The following is a 19,051-nucleotide window of genomic DNA, read 5'->3' as shown; positions in this document are numbered from 1 at the left end:
CCAGTAGTTATGTAGTTGTTTAAGATATTTGAGGATGTAAAAGCAATCCTTTAACCTCTTATTAAAATTGATTTAAGTGCTAGTTCCTAGTCACTCTTACATGTAGTAATTGATTCACATATGCTAGGATCAATGGTTATGGATTAGAACAGATCTATATTATTTTAGCTCTCTGTTTTGGGAGGCTCTAAGTGAAACAAAGGCCCTTAAATTGGGATCGAATACACCACCTCAATATTCCTCTTCATTAGCAGTGGGAATAAAAAGTAAAGAGTAGTGTAAAGCAAAAAGTTTTAAAAGTGAAAGTAAAAAAGGAGAATGTATTTCTCTTGGTCTTAACTAGACTACTAAGCAGCTCTGTATCACCACCCCTTTGGACTGAAAAAAATGAATATTTATTGTAAGACCTTGTGTCTGAGGATTCACCCGCCCCGCTCTATAGTCGCCTCATTTCCCTGCATCTTCAACAGAAAGGAAACACTATAATTATGAGGCTGGGATTGGTGAACCCCATAGGCTATGTAGTAGTCCAGGTGACTGGGAGATTAGTATTTTAATACTAGTTTCAGATGTAGGCATGGTGTGGTGTTGTGCAAACTCCCATTTATAGTTGTGCTATGCACACCTCAGTCCTGACCCACAGCATTACCACTATTCCATTTCCTATTGAGCAAACGCTGCCAATCATTTGTTTTCTGACACAAACAGAGGTTAGGATGAGAGACTACCATAACCACCTTAATTTGGGACCTCAACCTGCATTTGAACTCTAGAGGTGAAAACTAGAGCAATAACCCACTGTGCCATCCACCAAACAAGAACAAGGCGATCTAGCTACTAGTCTAGATATTTAGAGAGTGCCAACATCAACTAGGATTTCTACTGTTAATTATTCAAAGCATGTGACATGGAGCTGCTCTAACCCTTGACAATTATTACAAGGACATCCAGATACCTCTCATCTAATTAGGTGTCTGGGATCCAAAGCCCAAGAACAGTGTGAGATCACTAAACAAAATCCTCCATTTAGTTTTATGGATGCTTTTCTAGAAGTTTCTTTCTAGTTTTACAATTCTTCATATTGAGGGAACCTCTCTTAAAAGGAGATCAGAGTGGCTACACTTTCACTTTTTAAAATACTTCTCTAGAGCTTGAAAAAAAAATACAGGATTCTAAAATTGGAACAATGCATTTTGAGTTGCACTTCTCCACTGAGCTGCAATTAGAGAAAGCGATGGCAGATTAAAGTGGCATTTGCCATATTCCCATGTTAGCAGAGTAAGAAGTTACTACCCGTACTGAATTCAGAAGGCATGTAGCCAGTAGTGCCAGAGTTGTCAAAATGAATTTGTTAATGTCCTCCAGAGCAGGACTGTTTGTTGTCTTGGTGCCAACAATACAGTCACTGCCAAACTACAAGAAGAGATCAGAGCTGAACCCTTCTGTGCTCTTCTTGGAATTCTAACGGAAACTGAAGCAACTAAAATAGCAACATTCCTTATGCATGCAACTGGATGGGGGGCCGATGCTGCCATACTGTGGCAGGCATTAAATAACTATCAATTTTTACACAAAACAAAGGTTGGCTAAATGTTTTATCTTTCTGAATTGGGAAGCCAGGAGGAACTAAAAATAGTAAAACTGAAGGAGACAGGAACAACTGACTTGTTTTGCCCTTTCTAATATTAAGATGTATGCCTTTACAATGAGATCGTGAGGAATCAAACACTCCAAGCATCCACAGAACCAATATGGTATAATAATATGGTATAATTCTTCAAAATTCATCATTCTTTACCCAGGCCTTTAAAAGCTCCAGCTTTAAAAGCGCTTTCATGTTAAGGAGAAGGGGGAATGGGGAAGAGGATGGAAAATAGTACAGAGTAATTTATTTACTGAAGAAAGAAAGAGGAGAGAGTGTTCTTTAATTTTGCTTCCTAACACGACACTCATCTGAAGAATGTGCCTTTTGTCTGTTATACTGAGGGTGTTACATCTTAGCTGAGATGACAGAGCCATTGAAAGTTCTCTCTAAACACCAGGGAACCATTCATCTGTGCTAAGGAAAAGACAAGAAATAACAATAAGTCCTTCTTCACATCCACTTTAAAAAATTATAACTGAAGCTCATGTTTTGCTAGGCAGATCTAAAAAGATAAGGACATCCACAGGACACCAACCGAGGTGGCCAGGGGCATAGGCAGGAATGCAAATTTGACTGCTTTTGGAGGGGCACTTTCTGTGCCCCTGCTGCAGCCCCAGGGCCAGAAGAGCTCCCTCGATCTCTCCAACCGTGTCCCCGGAGCTGGAGGAGTTCTGTGCCCACACTGATTACTGGGGCCCCCTTCTGCACACCCCTGAATAAGGGTGTTTTTAAAAATTTTAATGAGTAAATTTAATGTTAATAAATTAATGTAATAATAGTAATGGCAAGATCCAGGAATAGTGTTGGCAGGTGTTGTGCACAAGTTTCTCCGACAACTCTGCCAATCAACCTCAATTCTGATTCATCTTCTTAGTTTTAAACTTCCCTGAAGCACCGACACCGATTATGCCGACCTGTATGGTGTAGATAAATCTCTGTGAAGAACTGGAATGACAGTAAGCTCATTCTCATTTGTTAACTACCCATAATTTGAACCCAGGTCTCCTCAGGTGGCTGAACAATTAAATAACTCATAGTGCTACTTAGTTCCTATAAAGATAGGTTTTATAAAAGACACAGGATACAATTAATCCTGCTCTCCCTCCACCTGGCCATTTACTGATACAATGTAAAAAATGGCAGCTGCTTTTAAATGAAACTAGGTTATACCATGAATTTCAGAGCTCTTTTACAAGACAGTAGCTAAACAAAGTACAACCCTTGCTAAGCACATATACTCTTTTGCAATCTTGAACTATTTAAAACACATTAGAAGATATTAAAAGAATGGCAAAGGGATCCAAACAACTTGTTTCGTGATTACAATGTCAACACCTGCAATCTTGCATGCCAGCATAAAAGTAGGTTAATTCAGAGACAGGACAGCAGCCTGTTTATCAATGATTAAGTGTCACCATGAGGTGTAACAAGAAGCACATTAGAACTCAGTTGGCAAGTTCATAAAGATAAAATTCATGACCTTTAGTTCAAGGAGCATTTGAGTTATTATAAATTTTACTTATAAGTTGCTCAGTTAAACAAAACTGTGCCAATGTTTCTCTTCATAAATCCATTACTCTCTACTACTCCTTGTAAAATATCACATGATGAAATTATCCAGAGAATCAAAACTCCTTTCCACCTATCAGGAAACATTATTTAGTTAAAGATTAACAACACTATTTAATACATACTTTAGCCAAAGGATACAAGGTACATTTTTGATATGTTGCATGGGGATTTAGCAGTGGGATTTTTTTTTTTTTAAAGGTCATGTAGAGTTTTGCACTAAAAATCCATGCAATGCTGAAAACGTGCCCAAAAGAGCAGAGATTTGGCACTTTGACCATTTCAGTTTAGGTTAACACACACACATGCGCACGCGCACACACACATTCATTTCTAATACTTTTGCTCAATTATGCTCAGAGACTACTAGAGAACAATTCTCATGTAAGTTTCATATGTGTTATGTAAATAAATCTAGGAAACCCCCAGATGTGTGTGTATTCATTCTGTTCATTCAAGTGGAAGAGAATAAATGTAGAAAGCTTTGTACGGGATATTCCTTTCATCTGTATCTTATTAAGAAAGGACATCCCTCAGTGCAGAATCAAATTTGCCTTGGTCCAATAAGAAAAAAAAAAACAAGCTCTGTTTTCTCCCTTTCAGCACTCAGCAATTTTGATATAAATCACAACAATGAAACTGAGGTTCTTATACAATGTTATTTATAGTGAAGTAGTTAATCTCAACCTGTGACTTTCCGCACAACTACTTTTTCTTGCATCCATTTTCAGTTTATCGTTTTCAATTGCCTGAATTGTGGCCAGGACTCTGGGGTGGTGCAGAAGTAAAAGGAGGAAAAAGGTTATCATTTAGATTTACACACATACACACGCAGATTCCTTGTGGGAGGGGAATGCAACCTTTGTGGAGCATCTACTCTCTTCCCCTCCCCCCGCCCCATGCAAGTGGGTGGGGAGTAGGCAAGGAATGGGGTGGAACCTTGGTTTAGCTCCATAATACACCCAGTGGTGTAGCTCCACCCCCATTTTTGAGAGCATACAAAACTCGGGTAGCCCTGACACACCATGCTCCCTTTCCTGGAGTAGAAGCAGAGATGGGCTGGGTGGATAACTGTGATTTAGGCAGCTTTAGGGTCATTGCAGCAATACTTTGACACTAACACAGGGCTTATAGCAAAGCTGTGATTGAACTCAATGCAATTCAAGTATATAGGTGTCATTTTAAAGGAGCAATTTCAAATGAATTTGGGATTTAAATGTACAATAAACTGGCCAGATCAAAGGTATGAAATCTCACTTCTCTAATGCTGGAGTCTCCTCAAATCTCAAATACAAGGAAGCGTACACAAAGAGGATGGTATAGGAAGTGGCATTTGTGTCTCAGGATTGTGACCTTCCAAGTCAGCAAAACATAATATCCCACTGCGCAAGGGCACCACTCTGTTATCACAGGTGCTGTATTTGGGGTGTACAAGGTTCCAAGGACTGTCTCCCCACCCCACGAATCCGAAGAGGTGGGTATTCACCCACGAAAGCTCATGCTCCAATACGTCTGTTAGTCTATAAGGTGCCACAGGACTCTTTGCTGCTTTTTCCCACCCCATGTCATTAAGGATCCAAGGGCACTTATCAGAATTATAATGCTGTAGTAGTAATTGATGTGTTATAGCTAAACTCAGCATTGCTAATCAAATTCTAGCTGTAGGGAAAATGGATGGTTATTTTTCTTGCTTTAAAAACACATGGAGCATTGCTGAAAGTGAATCACTGTTACATCACTAAAGCAATGTAAAGATGGCAGATTCTCAGTGGTGGGGAAAATAATCCCTTTCTATATACAACCAAAAAACTTGGGATCCTTCTGGATGAGAAGAACTCTCTTAAGGAATTTATTTTTAATTATTAGCCTAATTTAATAAATAACTGATTTATATGTAAAAGTGGCTTTTGATTCCACAATTGTTTCTCATATAAAACATTTGATTTGCCAGTAAAATACAATATTCCTAATTTACAGTAATTATTTCTAAACCTCTTTTTAATTATATTTATTATATTGGATTTTAATTCCATTATTGTTATCTCACTGAACTTGATAGGGGGCAGAGATAGCTCAGTGGTTTGAGCATTGGCCTGCTAAACCCAGGGTTGTAAATTCAATCCTTGAGGGGGCCACTTAGGGATCTGGGGCAAAAAATCAGTACTTGGTCCTGCTAGTGAAGGCAGGGGGGGCTGGACTCGACTCAATGACCTTTCAAAGTCCCTTCCAGTTCTAGGAGATAGGTATATCTCCTATTATTATTAATTATATAATAATGTTCTCTCTCAAAGAGAATGCTGTTTTCTTCCTTCAACTCCATATCCTCTGAAGTTTGTTATATATACATAAAATAAAATAGAGAAAGAAGAAGTAGCCTCCCTAATGAATTCAAGCCAAGAGATAAATGTTCGATGATTGCATCTTTGGCAAACTGGCCTTTGCAAAGCTTATCTTTCTATCTATGGAAGCAAGAGATGAATGAGGCTATTTGCAACAGCCTTGTGCGTATATTAAATTGTGTTATGTAACCTATCACTTAAATCAGCATCTGTGCCAGATGACTGGAGGATAGCTAATGGAACGCTGATTTTTTAAAAAGGCTCCAGAGGCAATCCTGGCAATTACAGGCCACCAAGCCTAATTTCAGTACCAGGCAAACTGGTTGAAACTATAGTAAAGAACAGAATTGTCTGGCACATAGATGAAAAAACAGTTACTAATCTTCTGCAACTGTTTTTCTTTAAGATATGTTGTTCATGTCCATTCCATGTTAGGTGTGTGTACACCATGTGCATCGTTGCCAGAGATTTTTCCCTCAGTGGTATCTGTCAGGCCGGCTCTAGTGCCCGTTGGAGCCATGATGCTCACGCGCAGGTATAAGGAGCACTGCCGGCCACGCACCCTCTAAGGTCCTTCTTGCTGGACAACTCCGACAGAGAGATAGGAAGGTGGGTCGTGGAAAGGATTTGAGCAACACATCTTGAAGAACAATAGTTATGGAAGGTTAGTAACCACTTCTTCGAGTGCTTGCTCATGTCCACGTTTGGTGATTCACGAGCAGTACCTCAGGAGGTGGGCTCAGAGTTCATGAACATGCTGACTGCAACACTGCTCTTCCGAACCTGGCGTCACCTCGAGCCTGTTGGGTGATGACATAGTGGGATGCAAAGGCCACACCGGGGCTATGTGAATAACTCTCGCTTTGTCCTGCTTGATTTTCAGGAGGACCTTGTGAACAAGAGGGACCAGGAGAAAAGCGTAAAGCAGGGGTCCTGACCAGGGGAGAAGAAAGGTGTCAGACAGGGAGCCCAGAAAGCGAGCAAAACTCACGGCACTTCCTGTTCTGCTTGGTCGCGAACAGGTCTACCTGGGGAGACCCCCACCTTTGAGGAATGAACCTGGCGATTTCCAGGTGAAGGGACCACCTCCGGGTAAAGGGAAAAGGATCTGCTGAGGTGAACTGCCGGTTCATTCTGGGCTCCTGGGAGATTTGTTGCCTCCAGGTGGATGGAGTGTTTCACGCAGAATTCCCACAGATGGATGTCCTCCTGACACAGGTTAGAGGATCAAGCACCTCCCTGTTCGTTGATACAGAACATGGCTGTGGTATTGTTTGTGAGAACTTGCACCACCTTGCCCGAGATCTGAGGGAGGAACACTTGGCAAGCTAAACATACAGCCCTGAATTCCCTGACCAATACGCCCTGAGTCCTGAGACAGTCAAGATGGGCTCCCCAATCTACATCTGATGCATCCAAGACTAGGAAGACTAGGGGCAACAAAGGGTACCCCCATCATTACTGACCCCATGTCCTTCCACCAGTCCAGAGAGGTGAGGACCAGGGTAGGAATAGTGAGCACTGAGTCCCAGCAGTGTCTGTTTGGGGAGTAAAATGACACTAGCCACGGGTTCAAGGGCCTGAGACGCAGCCTTGCATACCGAACCACGTAAGTACATGTGGCCATGTGCCCCAGCAGCTTGAGGCAAACTCAGGCAGTCATAATTGGGTGTACCATAACCATGGTCTGACATATAGTCTGAAATTGGGCCTCCGGAAGGAAGGCTCTAGCCTGGGTCAAGTTGAACACTACCCCAATAAATTCTATTCTCTGAACTGGAACAAGAGCTGACTTTTCCCCGTTTATCAACAGGCCCAATGCCTGGAAGGTGTCTAGATCATGCTGATGCTGTTCCACACATAAGTCTCTAATTGACCTTGGATCAGCAAGTCGTTGAGGTACAGGTAGACCTGGATGCCTTGCTGCCTGAGGAAGGGCTCCTACTACCGCCATACACTTTGTGAAAACCCAAGAGGCTGCAGAGAGGCTGAAGGGAAGAGTGATGAACTGGTAATTGCATTGATTCACAATAAATCTGTAGAAGCAGCAAAGAATCCTGTGGCACCTTAGAACCAGACTAACACGGCTACCCCTCTGATACAATAAATCTGGGAAATCTTCTGTGGTCACAAAAGACAGAAATGTGAAAGTATGCGTCCTTTAAGTCAAGGGCAGCATACCAGTCCCCTGAAGCCAGGGAGGGAATGATGGAGGCTAGGGAGACCACGCAGAACCTCAGTTCCTTGAGATATCTATTGAGGCAACGTAGATCCAGAATGGGGCAGAGGCCTCCCTTGGCCTTCAGGATTAGGAAATATAGAGAGTACAACCCCTTCCCTCTCAAGCCTTGAGGAACCTCCACCACAGCCCCGATGCATAAGAGGGATTGCTCCTCCTGGGCAAGGAGTTGTTCGTGAGAAGGGTCCCTAAAGAGGGACAGGGATGGGGTATGTGAGGGATGGATAAAAACTGAAGGATATAGACAACTGTCACTGTACTTAGCACCCAGTGGCCTCATGTTATGCAGGACCATGCCTGGCTGAAATGGGACAGATGGTCCACAAAATAAAGGGCAGGCAGGATCTGAAGTGGGAACTAGTATAGCACCTTTGGGTGTACCTTCAAAAGGCCTGCTTGGGCCCGCCAGAGTACATATCAGACTCTGGCTAGGAGGTTGAGGTGGACGGGAGCGGCTGATGCCATTTATAACTTCTGCCTTCCCTTTTGTAGGACTTCTGTCACGGAGAGGGCGCCGAGAAATGAGGTGGCTGTTGGGGCCCAAAGTGCTTCCTGGAAGCAGACAGAGCATAGAGGCCCAATGGCCTGAAGGTGACTCTAGAGTCCTTCAGGCTGTGAAGTCTCGTGTCTTTCTGTTCCAAAAATAGTGAGGAGCCTTCAAAGGAGAGGTCCTGGATGGACTCTTGGACCTCATGAGGAAGTCCCGAGGACTGGAGCCAAGAACACCACCTCATGGTGACAGCAGAGGCTACTGTCCTTGCTGCTGCGTTGGCTGCATCGAGAGTTACCTGGAGAGAGGTCTTGGCCACATTCTTACCCTCCTCCAAGAGGGCAGCGAATTCCTGCCTTGACTCTTGAGGCAGAGAGTCTTTGAAATTTGACAGAGTCCCACAGATTGTAAGCGTATCTCCCCAGCAAAGCTTGCTGGTTGGAGATACACAGTTGAAGGCTACCTGGTGAATAAACCTGGTAAGAGAAACAACGAGGAGTCCGATGGCACCTTAAAGACTAACAGATTTATTTGGGCATAAGCTTTTGTGGGTAAAAAACCCACTTCTTCAGATGCATAAATTACAGAAACAGACATAAATATACTGGCACATTGAGAGAAGGGAGTTACCTTACAAGTGGAGAACCAGTGTTGACAAGGCCAATTCAGTCAGGGTGGATGTGGTCCACTCCCAATAATTGATGAGGAGAAGGAAAACCAAGAGAGGGAAATACCAAGAGAGGGAAAATTGCTTTTGTAGTGAGCCAGCCACTCCCAGTCCCTATTCAAGCCCAAATTAATGGTGTAAAGTTTGCAAATGAATTGTACTTCTGCAGTTTCTTTTTTAAGTCTGTTTTTGGAGATTTTTGTTGAAGGATGGTTACTTTTACATCTGTTATTGAATGTCCAGGGAGACTGAAGTTTTCTCCTACTGGCTTTTGTAGGTTATCATTCCTGATGTCTGATTTGTGTCCATTTATTCTTTTACATAGAGACCGTCCAGTTTGGCCAATGTACATGGCAGAGAGGCATTGCTGGCACATGATGGCATATATCACATTAGTAGATGAGCCCCTGATGGTGTGGCTGATGTGGTTGGGTCCAATGATGTTATTGCTAGAGTAGATATGGGGACACAGTAGGCAATGGGGTTTGTTACAGGGATTAGTTCCTGGGTAAGTGTTTCTGTGGTGTGGTGTGTAGTTGCTGGTGAGTATTTGCTTCAGGTTGGGGGGCTGTCTGTAAGTGAGGATTGGCCTGTCTCCCAAGGTCTATGAGAGTGAGGGATCATTTTCCAGGGTAGGTTGTAGATTGTTGATGATGTGCTGGAGAGGTTTTAGCTGGGGGCTGTACGTGATGGCCAGTGGTGTTCTGTTATTTTCTTTGTTGGGCCTGTCCAGTAGTAGGTGACTTCTGGGTACCCGCCTCACTCTGTCAATCTGTTTCCTCATTTTCCCAGGTCCCTCAGCAAAGGCTCTTAAGCAAAGTAAGCAGTCACAGGACAAGAGGGAAGGTCTTCTCATGGATCAGTAACTTGTTAAAAGATGAGAAACAAAGGGTAGGAATAAATGGTCAGTTTTCACAGTGGAAAGAGGTAAATAGTGGATTCCACTAAGGATCTGTACTGAGACATGTGGTATTCAACATATTAATAAATGATCTGGAAAAGGAGATGAACAGTGACATTGAAAAGTTTGCAGATGATACTAAATTATTTAAAATTGTTAAGTCCAAAGCTGACTGCAAAGAGTTATAACGGAATCTCACAAAACTTAGTGAATGAGTAATAAAATGGCAGATGAAATTTAATTTTGATAAGTGAAAAGTAACGCACTTTAGAAAAAATAATCCCGACTATACATACAAAACAATGGGATCTAAATTAGCTGTTACCATTCCAAAAAGAGATCTTGGAGTCATTGCAGATAGTTCTCTAAAAACATCTGCTCAATGTGTGGCAGCAGTCAAAAAAGCTAACAGAATGTTAGCAATGATTAAGAAAAAGAGGTAAGACAGAAAAGAATGCTACTGTATAAATCCATGGTACGCCCACATCTTGAATATTACATGCAGTTCTGGTCACCCCATCTCAGGAAAGATATATTAGTATGGAAAAAGGACAGAGAAGGGCAACAAAACTGATTAGGGGTATGGAACAGCTTCCACATGAGGAAAGATTAAAAAGACTTGGACTGTTCAGCTTAAAAAAAGAGATAACTAATGTGGGGTGGTGGTGGGGGAGATGATAGAGATCTACAGAATCATGAATGGTATAGGGAATGCAAGTAAGGAAATGTTTTCCTTCATATAACACAAGAACTAGAATTAATAGGCAGCAGGTTTAAAACAAACATAAGGAAGTACTTCTTCACACAACACACAGTCAACCTGTGGAACTTGTTGGCAGGGGATGTTGTGAAGGCCAAAAGAATAACTGGGTTCAAAAAAAGAACTAGATAAGTTAATGGAAGATGGATCCATCAATAGCTTTTAGCCAAGATGGTCAGGGATGCAACCTCATGCTCTGGGTGTTCCTAAACCGCAAAATGCCAGAAGCTGGGACTGGACGACAGGGGATGGATCACTCGATAACTGCCCTGTTCTGTTCAGTCACTCTGAAGCATCTGGCACTGGACACAGTCAGACAGGTTACTGGTTTAGATGGACCATCTGGCTTGGAATAGCCATTCTTATTTTGGAGCTTTAGGAATTAGCTTGTCAGAATCCAAATACTGTACACACCTATTTATGATTTGTAATGTATTAATGCCCAGGACCCCATTGTGCTAGGTGCTGTACAAATAAAAACAAAACAGTTCCCGACCGAAAGAGTTTACATGGATGACTGTACTAAGTAAAGTGGAAGAACTGCACAGTATATGGAAAGCAATTACATCACTGAGACTGATGCAAAACACTACTATACCTTTAAAATTCACAACACGAGAAGAGGCATGCTTGTGTTTGCCTCTTAGTTACATGGCATGGCACATACTAAACTTACCCAAAAAAAGCCCATTAGTCCTGCCTCAAAACTCTATAACCTCTGATATTGAAAACTACACAGGAGTTGCTTGAAAGTGATCTTGCTCTCATTTAAATGCAGCTTTTGTTAGCCTGCTTCACAAGTGATTAAAACAAGGTAGAAAAATTCATGTTTTTGTTATTACCTGAACTGTCTGATAAACCGAAGGATCAAATCCTTTCACAGTCACCTCCCGGAAAACTCTTGGCTCCAGTTCTTCTTTTGTCAGATCACAGTGATAAATAATACCTGAAACAGAGGTCAAATTTGTCAATTAAGTGCACATGCATCATTAAAAAGACATTGGATTAAAAAACATGAAAGACTGTAACGATGGCAAAGTTAACCCAGTAGGGTAAAGAAGCAGCCTTGATACATTCTTACACTTAATAATTGACATGCACTTCTTCACTGAAGAATGCAGAGCCTTTCTATATGCAAAGAACAATTACCGCTGCCCATACTAAGCATTTGAAGTTAGAATTCCCACAGCCAACTAAATACAAGGGAAAAAAAATTAAGCTGCTTTGCATTTAGTAAAAATGATAAACCCAACAGAATTCAGATAATGGAAAGATTTAGGAGTCTACTTGGAAAAACGGCAGGTTAATACAGATTATACCAATGTAGTTGAACAGAATTTAGTCTAACATTTAGGGCCTGATCCTGCAAACACTTAAACGTGAATAATTTTACTCATTTGAGTATGTTCAATGAAATCAGTGGGATTACTTATATGAGTAAAATTATTCACGTGCTTAAGCACATGACAATGATGAAGCAGATAGACTTAAACTTGTTTTTAAGGGTGTGATTGAGGCAGAGCCGCACTGCCCCTGAGGGAATGGAGACACTCTTCTCAGGGAAGCAGGTGGTCTTCTGGAACATCCATTGCCCAGTGACAGCATGCCTGCTGAAACACCCCTTTATGGGGAGCACCTCTCTATCCACTGCACATTTATGGAATAGGCAGAGCCATGCACCCATTTCCTCTTTACCTAGCCCTTCCCATAGGGGAACATGGAGGAAAAGTCACTGTGCACCTGTGTAAGGGCCAGGCAGGATCTGGCTTTTAGACTGTAATTTCCTTTTCTAGGATCCAATCCTGCAAATACTTAACCATGTGTTTAAACTCTCTGCCCCCATTCTGTTCTCTACAATTCCTGAGAAAGATACGTTCTTCCTCAATGGTTTCCAAGGTGGTCAGTTGGTAGGAAAGGATAAGGACAGTCTTGTGACCAAGGAACCCATCAGGGTTCAATTCCCAAACTTCCTGTGTGGTGTTGGACAATCACTTTGTCTCTCTGTGCCTTTGTTCCTCAGATGTAAAATTGGGATTATAGTGCTTCTTCTCTCTCACCCTTTGTCTTGTCTATTCATACTGTATGCTCATCAGGACAGAGTCTTAACATACGTCTGTACAGTTCCTATCACAATGGGGCCTCAGACTTGGTTGGGAATCCTAGTGTGATACAAATAAACATAATTTCAACAGCCAGCAGTCAATATCCTTAAGATAGGCTTGCAGGACAGAGGATCATTTTGTCAAAATCTGGAAAAAAAAATTCAGGATCGGTGACAGACCTAGGATAGGGCTTTTTCTGATCAAGTGGAGCACTGCCCTTTCAAATTTAGATAAATTAAGATTAAAGAAGAAAACACAGTGTGAGGGTGATGGAGTGAGAGAACAAGATTTAGATTCTGTTTACTGGATTGTATGGAAGTACCAAAACTTACCACTTTTTTTTTTTTTTAAATGATTTCTCCTCTCTAATAGGTACAATACCATCACCACTGAGAGAAACACTCAGTGTCAGAGTATAAACAGCAGAGGCTGAGAGTGCAACTGCAGTAGAGAGCCAGTAAATGGAACAAAAGTAAGGTCAGCCCAAATTGCCCATCTATCTGTATACTGACTGACTTGACAACATTGCCAAAACTAAGATGCACAGAGCCAGCTTGCAGATTCCCTTGGCAGCTCTCAGCACGGTACATTAATACAAAGTGAGTTTGTATCTAACAAACATTCAGTACCAGATCTCCTTACCTATCAGCAAAGAGGAAAAATACAAGACTCAATTATATCAGCTGATTAAAGGACAGAAACCTATGATTTAAGAAGCAGTAAGAAAATCTAACTATTTTTTAACCCAAGTTGCTCCTCCTACCCTAAACATCGTACTGTATTAACATGTAGTAGAAGTAGTAAAAAAGCAGGGACCATTTAAACAGCAGGGAGCTCAGAAAAGGAAAAGCAGCAAGAAATCTACCCCCTCCCTTAAATTATATAATTTGCTTACAAAACCCCAAACTAGCCATATTTCTCTCCTAGTCTCTCCGGCTATTACTATGAACAATTTTGCACCTACTCTGAACCCTTTCATTATACATTGGGACAAAAGAGCTGTTTATTTCACAAGGTAACTCCGGCCTCTTGCAGAAATAACTGGACACATGGTTTTGCTTGAAAGAAGCTTACAGGCCTTTTGGGACTTTTGCTTTTATTAACACTCAGGATGAGCCATCCCATTCTGCACTCATCATTCGTCCCCATCTTATCCAGCAATTATTTAGTTTACATAGCTAAACCTTTATGCACAGCCTTGTTTCTGCAGTCTGTTGAGGTAACTCAAGATTTTACTTGCATGATCTTTCTGGTTGAAGCTGGTGGGGTTTTTCCTTTCTGGCTCCACACTCAATTATCAACATTCCCAACACCGCCACTCATGTTGAGAGCATATATTCAGATCAGTTCCAATCTGGCTATATAGTCTTCCCTGCCTCTCTTTTTATGCTTGAAACTGAGGGAAAAAACCAAACTTATTTTAAGAAAATATTTTATGTTTTGTAGATTAATTTTCTTACTCTAGTGTAAAATGTAGGGAGAGTTTGGATGACAAAATGAAAAGGGTACTTTTCAGGGTATGAGGAGTGGGGGAAGCCCACTTAGACAGTAATCCTATCCAAACAAGCCATGCTCCGTCCCAGATATTTCAGGGGTTTTTTTTTAAATGAAAAGGCCAGTGCATGACTTCCTCCCAGGCTAATGAACACCATCCCCTCCCAAACAACTGCTTGCACATTTTCTTCTATTGTAGCACATGCATTGTCTGGGTTAAAGTTATACTTAATGGTTAAATTTTGGAATATATAGCAAGGACCACTTACAGAAAAAATATAGTTTAAGTTTGGAAGCTAAGACCTCCATGATCAGTTTTTAGCCAGTAAGTTTGCCTTTAGAATGCATCAGTATTTTTCTAGGGACCTTGGTTCTCCTCCTTCCACCTATTTTACTAATCCAGGGATTAACTTCTGCTTGACTTTTGGATAATCAAGAAAACTCAGTAACAACAGAATGTGTGTGGCTGCATGATGTGTTTATATCACTCTGTGGACACTGTTAGATTAATTAGTTTGCATAGGGCCTGGTTTACTGAGCACTCATAGCTCCCTTTTCAGTCAATCAGAGTTATGTGTGCTCAATACCTCTGAAAGCCAGGACTCTAGACAGTGACTGGAGGGTCTCCGTAGCGGTGGAGTGTAGGGCCTGTCACACACAAACTGTTTTTGGAATAAGTTCTGTGTGTCCAACTGTAAACTGCCACTAGTGAGAGACAATCAGAATGTCACTGGGTGCTCCAATGTATTACTTCAACAAGAACTGCAGACCAGAAACTGGGATAAATGCAAAATGATGAATTTTAACAGTTTCTCCAGATCCAATTACTTGATATTTTGTTATTCAGAAGAAAGAAGTTTGGGTCAGTAGCACGTCATGGACCGTACAAAGCAGATAAATGTTGCTTGCTCTTTTACGTATGGTGGGAAAGCACAACCTTCTTTTAGCATCAAACTCTTCATTTTCTGAGTTACACGAATGACCTAATTTTCAGAGATGGTGAGCACTTTGACGGAAGTTGTGAGTGCTTGATACCTTTTGGGGAAAAAAACATCAGTCCATAAGCTTTCACTTGAATTTAACTATCGAGCAGGCCCTTTCAGATTTGCTCTTGAAAGAAACACATCTTAACATTTCCCTACATTTAGCACAGATGATCTACGATACCTGTTATAAAATTATTGATGGCTGAATGGGGCAGTCACTATGGAGAAGGCTAGACTTCATAGCTTAGTACCCCACTTCCAGAATAAGCCAAAAGGTATTATCTAGCCCACTTTTCCATGATTGTGCAGCTCTGCTCAAAGCACATTCATACAGCCTCTAATCGGTGCTATGAAAGCAACACTAATTTCCTTCTTTAGGAGGACAGAATGAGCAAGAAGTTGCAATCTTCCATAGAACTCTTTGTAATATTCAGTCATTTCTGAACCCAGATCTCCAATGTATTAACTCACTGTAGATCCAAGAGATCTAAGAATCTTCTCCATTAATATATTTTAAATCCACAGTCCAAACAACTAAACACTGTTTAGGGGAAAGCACCTTTTTCTAGGTCTCTAAAGAGCAAACCAAAATTCAGTCTCATTATGTGTATAGTACCTCCTAAATTAAAGATCCATTGGGCAGGTCCCCTGTAAAAGGGGTAACACCTGAGGAAATAAACAACCTTACCTGGAGATAAAAAGGACATAAACTGATAAAATATTTGTGTGTCCTTTTTTCGGCCACTATATCCCACAATGCTGCCGACTTCCAAAGGAAAAGTCTTGAGATGTGTGCCAGTGGCTAGATCATGAAGTTGTAGAACATTCTTCACATCATGCAGGTAACACAAAACCAGGAAGTTGGACCTAACACAAGCAACCCATTCTGTAAAAGGGGTAAAAGAAAAAAAAAGTAAAGTGAAACAAAATCCTGAAACTACTGTGGGAACAAAATAATTAAATATAACTAACCTTAAAAATTGCATTAAAAACACACACAAAACCTCTTACGGCATATATCTGATTAAAATTCTGTAAGCTTCAAAGTTTCCTTGCAGCTGTGAAAATGAACAGTTCTTCAAAATATCAGCAAAGTTACAAATAAATATGAAAGACAAGATGCCAGGAAAGAGCTGTAATATTCATAAGACTTACATTCTCAGAACATACATTCTAACAAATACTTTTTCAAACCCCTTGCAATTAATGTACACAAACTAAAAGATGTTTCTGTATCAGTGTTTAATGGTTCATGTTGCTATTGTATGTCCAGTGTTTCAAAGCGATATTGACAAAATTTACAATGTTTTCTTCATAAAAAGGTAATCTTTCTGTCAAAAATATATCAGGGAAATTATTTATGGAAGCATATGAGACTGAAAAATAAACCACAGCTTTTGTGCAAACAAAATTTATGAGAATGAAAAGGCGAACAGCCATGTACAGTACATTGCCATTTTTGTATCTTTTAAAGGATTCAGTAGACTATTCTTATTCATAAGAACTACTCCATTGTGATTAAGGATGCCTAATGGAATCCATGGAGTCCCAAGCTAGTGTTCTGAGAACACTAATGTTATGAAGTTAAGACAAAGATTATATACTTCTTTTTCAGATGATTAATACTTAATATTGATAAGTACTAAACCTTTACGTATGAAGAGAAGCTATTTTGAAGTATACAGATTAAAGGACAAGAGCTAATTTTTAGTTAACGCTGTTACTTTGGTATTAGTTAAAATATACCAAGCAATGCTGTTGGAAAAAGAAAAACCTAAGCATTTAGATGCAAACAAATATAAATATTCACACATCCTCACACTTCATATAATCTTAAAATGTACAAGTATAAAATATTTCATTGTAGATTGAAAAAACCTATCTCATAGAACTGGAAGGGACCCTGAAAAGTCATTGAGTCCAGCCCCCTGACCTCACTTGCAGGACCAAGTACTGATTTTGCCCTAGATCCCTGAGTAGCCCCCTCAAGGACTGAACTCACAATCCTGGGTTTAGCAGGCCAATGCTCAAACCACTGAGCTATTCCTCCCCCCCCCCAACTTTAACTCTACCCCTTCCAATGAGTCTAATCATGAACCAGAAATCCTCTTACAATCATCCAGCATACATCACCTACATTTCCAACCTTTAGCTACAAAGCTTCACAAATCCTCACTGAACTGCAATATGTAACTAACAGACCACACTGCAGTTCATTCACCTCTTATGGGGACATACACAGGCTGCTTATATGTACTGGCTTTCAGATTGTAAATTCTCAGAGGCAAGGATTGTCATTTATCATGGTTGTACAATGCATATCACGAGTACCAATCTGGTTGAGGCCTCTAGATATCATCAGAATATCAAAGTTAATTTCTGAGCAAGCATGTGTGTGTCGGTTTTTTAAATCTAATATAATGCCAGTTCAGAGTTTAGGATTTCCCAGATAGGGAAGATAGCTGGGCAGGAACTGAATTTTCATCCCATGGAAAATTTTGCATTTCTGAAAGAATTTTCATTCTAAATTGGAACAAAATCAGAAATGCAAAATTTTCCACGGGATTGAAATTTTGAAACATTCAGTTTCAGAAGAACCTAAATGGAATTTTCTAAAATTTCTGGGCTGGTAACCGTGTAGAATGTTTTGACTTAATTGAATCAGCATTTTCTGACAGAAAACTGGTCGGTTGGAAAATCTTCGACCAGCTCTATCCGTAAGGTACCTGATTCTACCCTACCACACCCTATCCTGGGAAGCTTATGAGCTCTTTATGGTGCCAATTTTCCCACATCACATATTATCATGTGGCATTCACCTGGGTACTTGGATGCTCTGCCTTGGCTTACAAATTAGATATTGCTTGGTGCACACCATTCTTAGTATGTCCTAAAATGCCTGGGGTTTCTCTCATGCCATAGGCTTTAGATCCCTATTAACCACATAATAAGCCTTTCTTTATTAACTTACACATAAGGGAAAAATTCAGCTTATAGAAAACAGCTTCGCATTAAGTATTTCTGTCATCTAGGAAAAGGGTTACTTAGCTGGCAACTAACTAAAACATTTTCACTTACTCACAGTTGTTCCTTTGCCAAGACAACTTCCTCAACCAAATTTTGACAAAATGGATACAGAGGTAAAAGATAAGAAAGGAGATGAGGGGAAAATATAAAATAAGCTCTCCTTTCTCTTGCCAGGTGATAAGTGGATAACAATTCTTTGTCTTCTTCGGGCCAAAACTGTGGCTTCTTTCCTTGCCAGGAAGAGAACCTGGTTCATTTGGGTCAGGTTGGAGGGCTGGATCACAGCCAAGGTCCAACTGTTGAACAGTTTTCTCCTGGCTCCTGGTTGCAAGAAACTGCAGAGATGCCATTAAATGAGCAAAGACTAGAGCTAGGATTGCCTAAGGGTATACTGTTACACCCAAGTAACGTCATGACCAATAGTTTTTGCTCCTACAGTAGAACCTCAGAATTAAGAACACCAGAGTTACGAACTCACCAGTCAACCACACACTTCATTTGGAACTGAAGTACACAATCAGACAGCAGCAGAGACAAAAAACAAACGCAAATACAATACAATACTGTGTTAAACGTAAACTAGTAAAAAAAAATGGAAAGCAGCATTTTTCTTCTGCATATTATAGTTTCAAAGCTGTATTAAGTCAATGTTCAGTTGTAAACTTTTGAAAGAACAGCTATAACTTTTTGTTCGGAGTTATGAACATTTCATAGTTATGGACAATCTCCATTCCCAAGGTGTTTGTAACTCTGAGATTCTACTGTATAACTAAAAACAGAAAACAATGAAAATCAACACAGAAACAAAGCAAGCAAAACAAAACCGACTAAA

General features: G+C 40.6%; 1 protein-coding gene across 1 annotated transcript in view; it reads right to left on the bottom strand.

Moving 5' to 3' along the window:
• Nucleotides 1-19,051, bottom strand: part of LOC120401286 (prolyl endopeptidase) — a 163,701-nt gene that overhangs the window by 47,139 nt on the left and 97,511 nt on the right. Inside the window, exons 9-10 of the mRNA XM_039531029.1 lie at nt 15,881-16,078; nt 11,453-11,556 (exon numbers count right to left, since the gene is read on the bottom strand). Coding sequence (XP_039386963.1) covers nt 11,453-11,556; nt 15,881-16,078 — 302 coding nt within the window. The remainder of the gene's footprint in view (nt 1-11,452; nt 11,557-15,880; nt 16,079-19,051) is intronic.

Source organism: Mauremys reevesii, linkage group 3 (assembly GCF_016161935.1).
Source record: "Mauremys reevesii isolate NIE-2019 linkage group 3, ASM1616193v1, whole genome shotgun sequence".
NCBI lineage: Eukaryota > Metazoa > Chordata > Testudines > Geoemydidae > Mauremys > Mauremys reevesii.
This window is presented reverse-complemented; position numbering and strand designations above follow the sequence as displayed.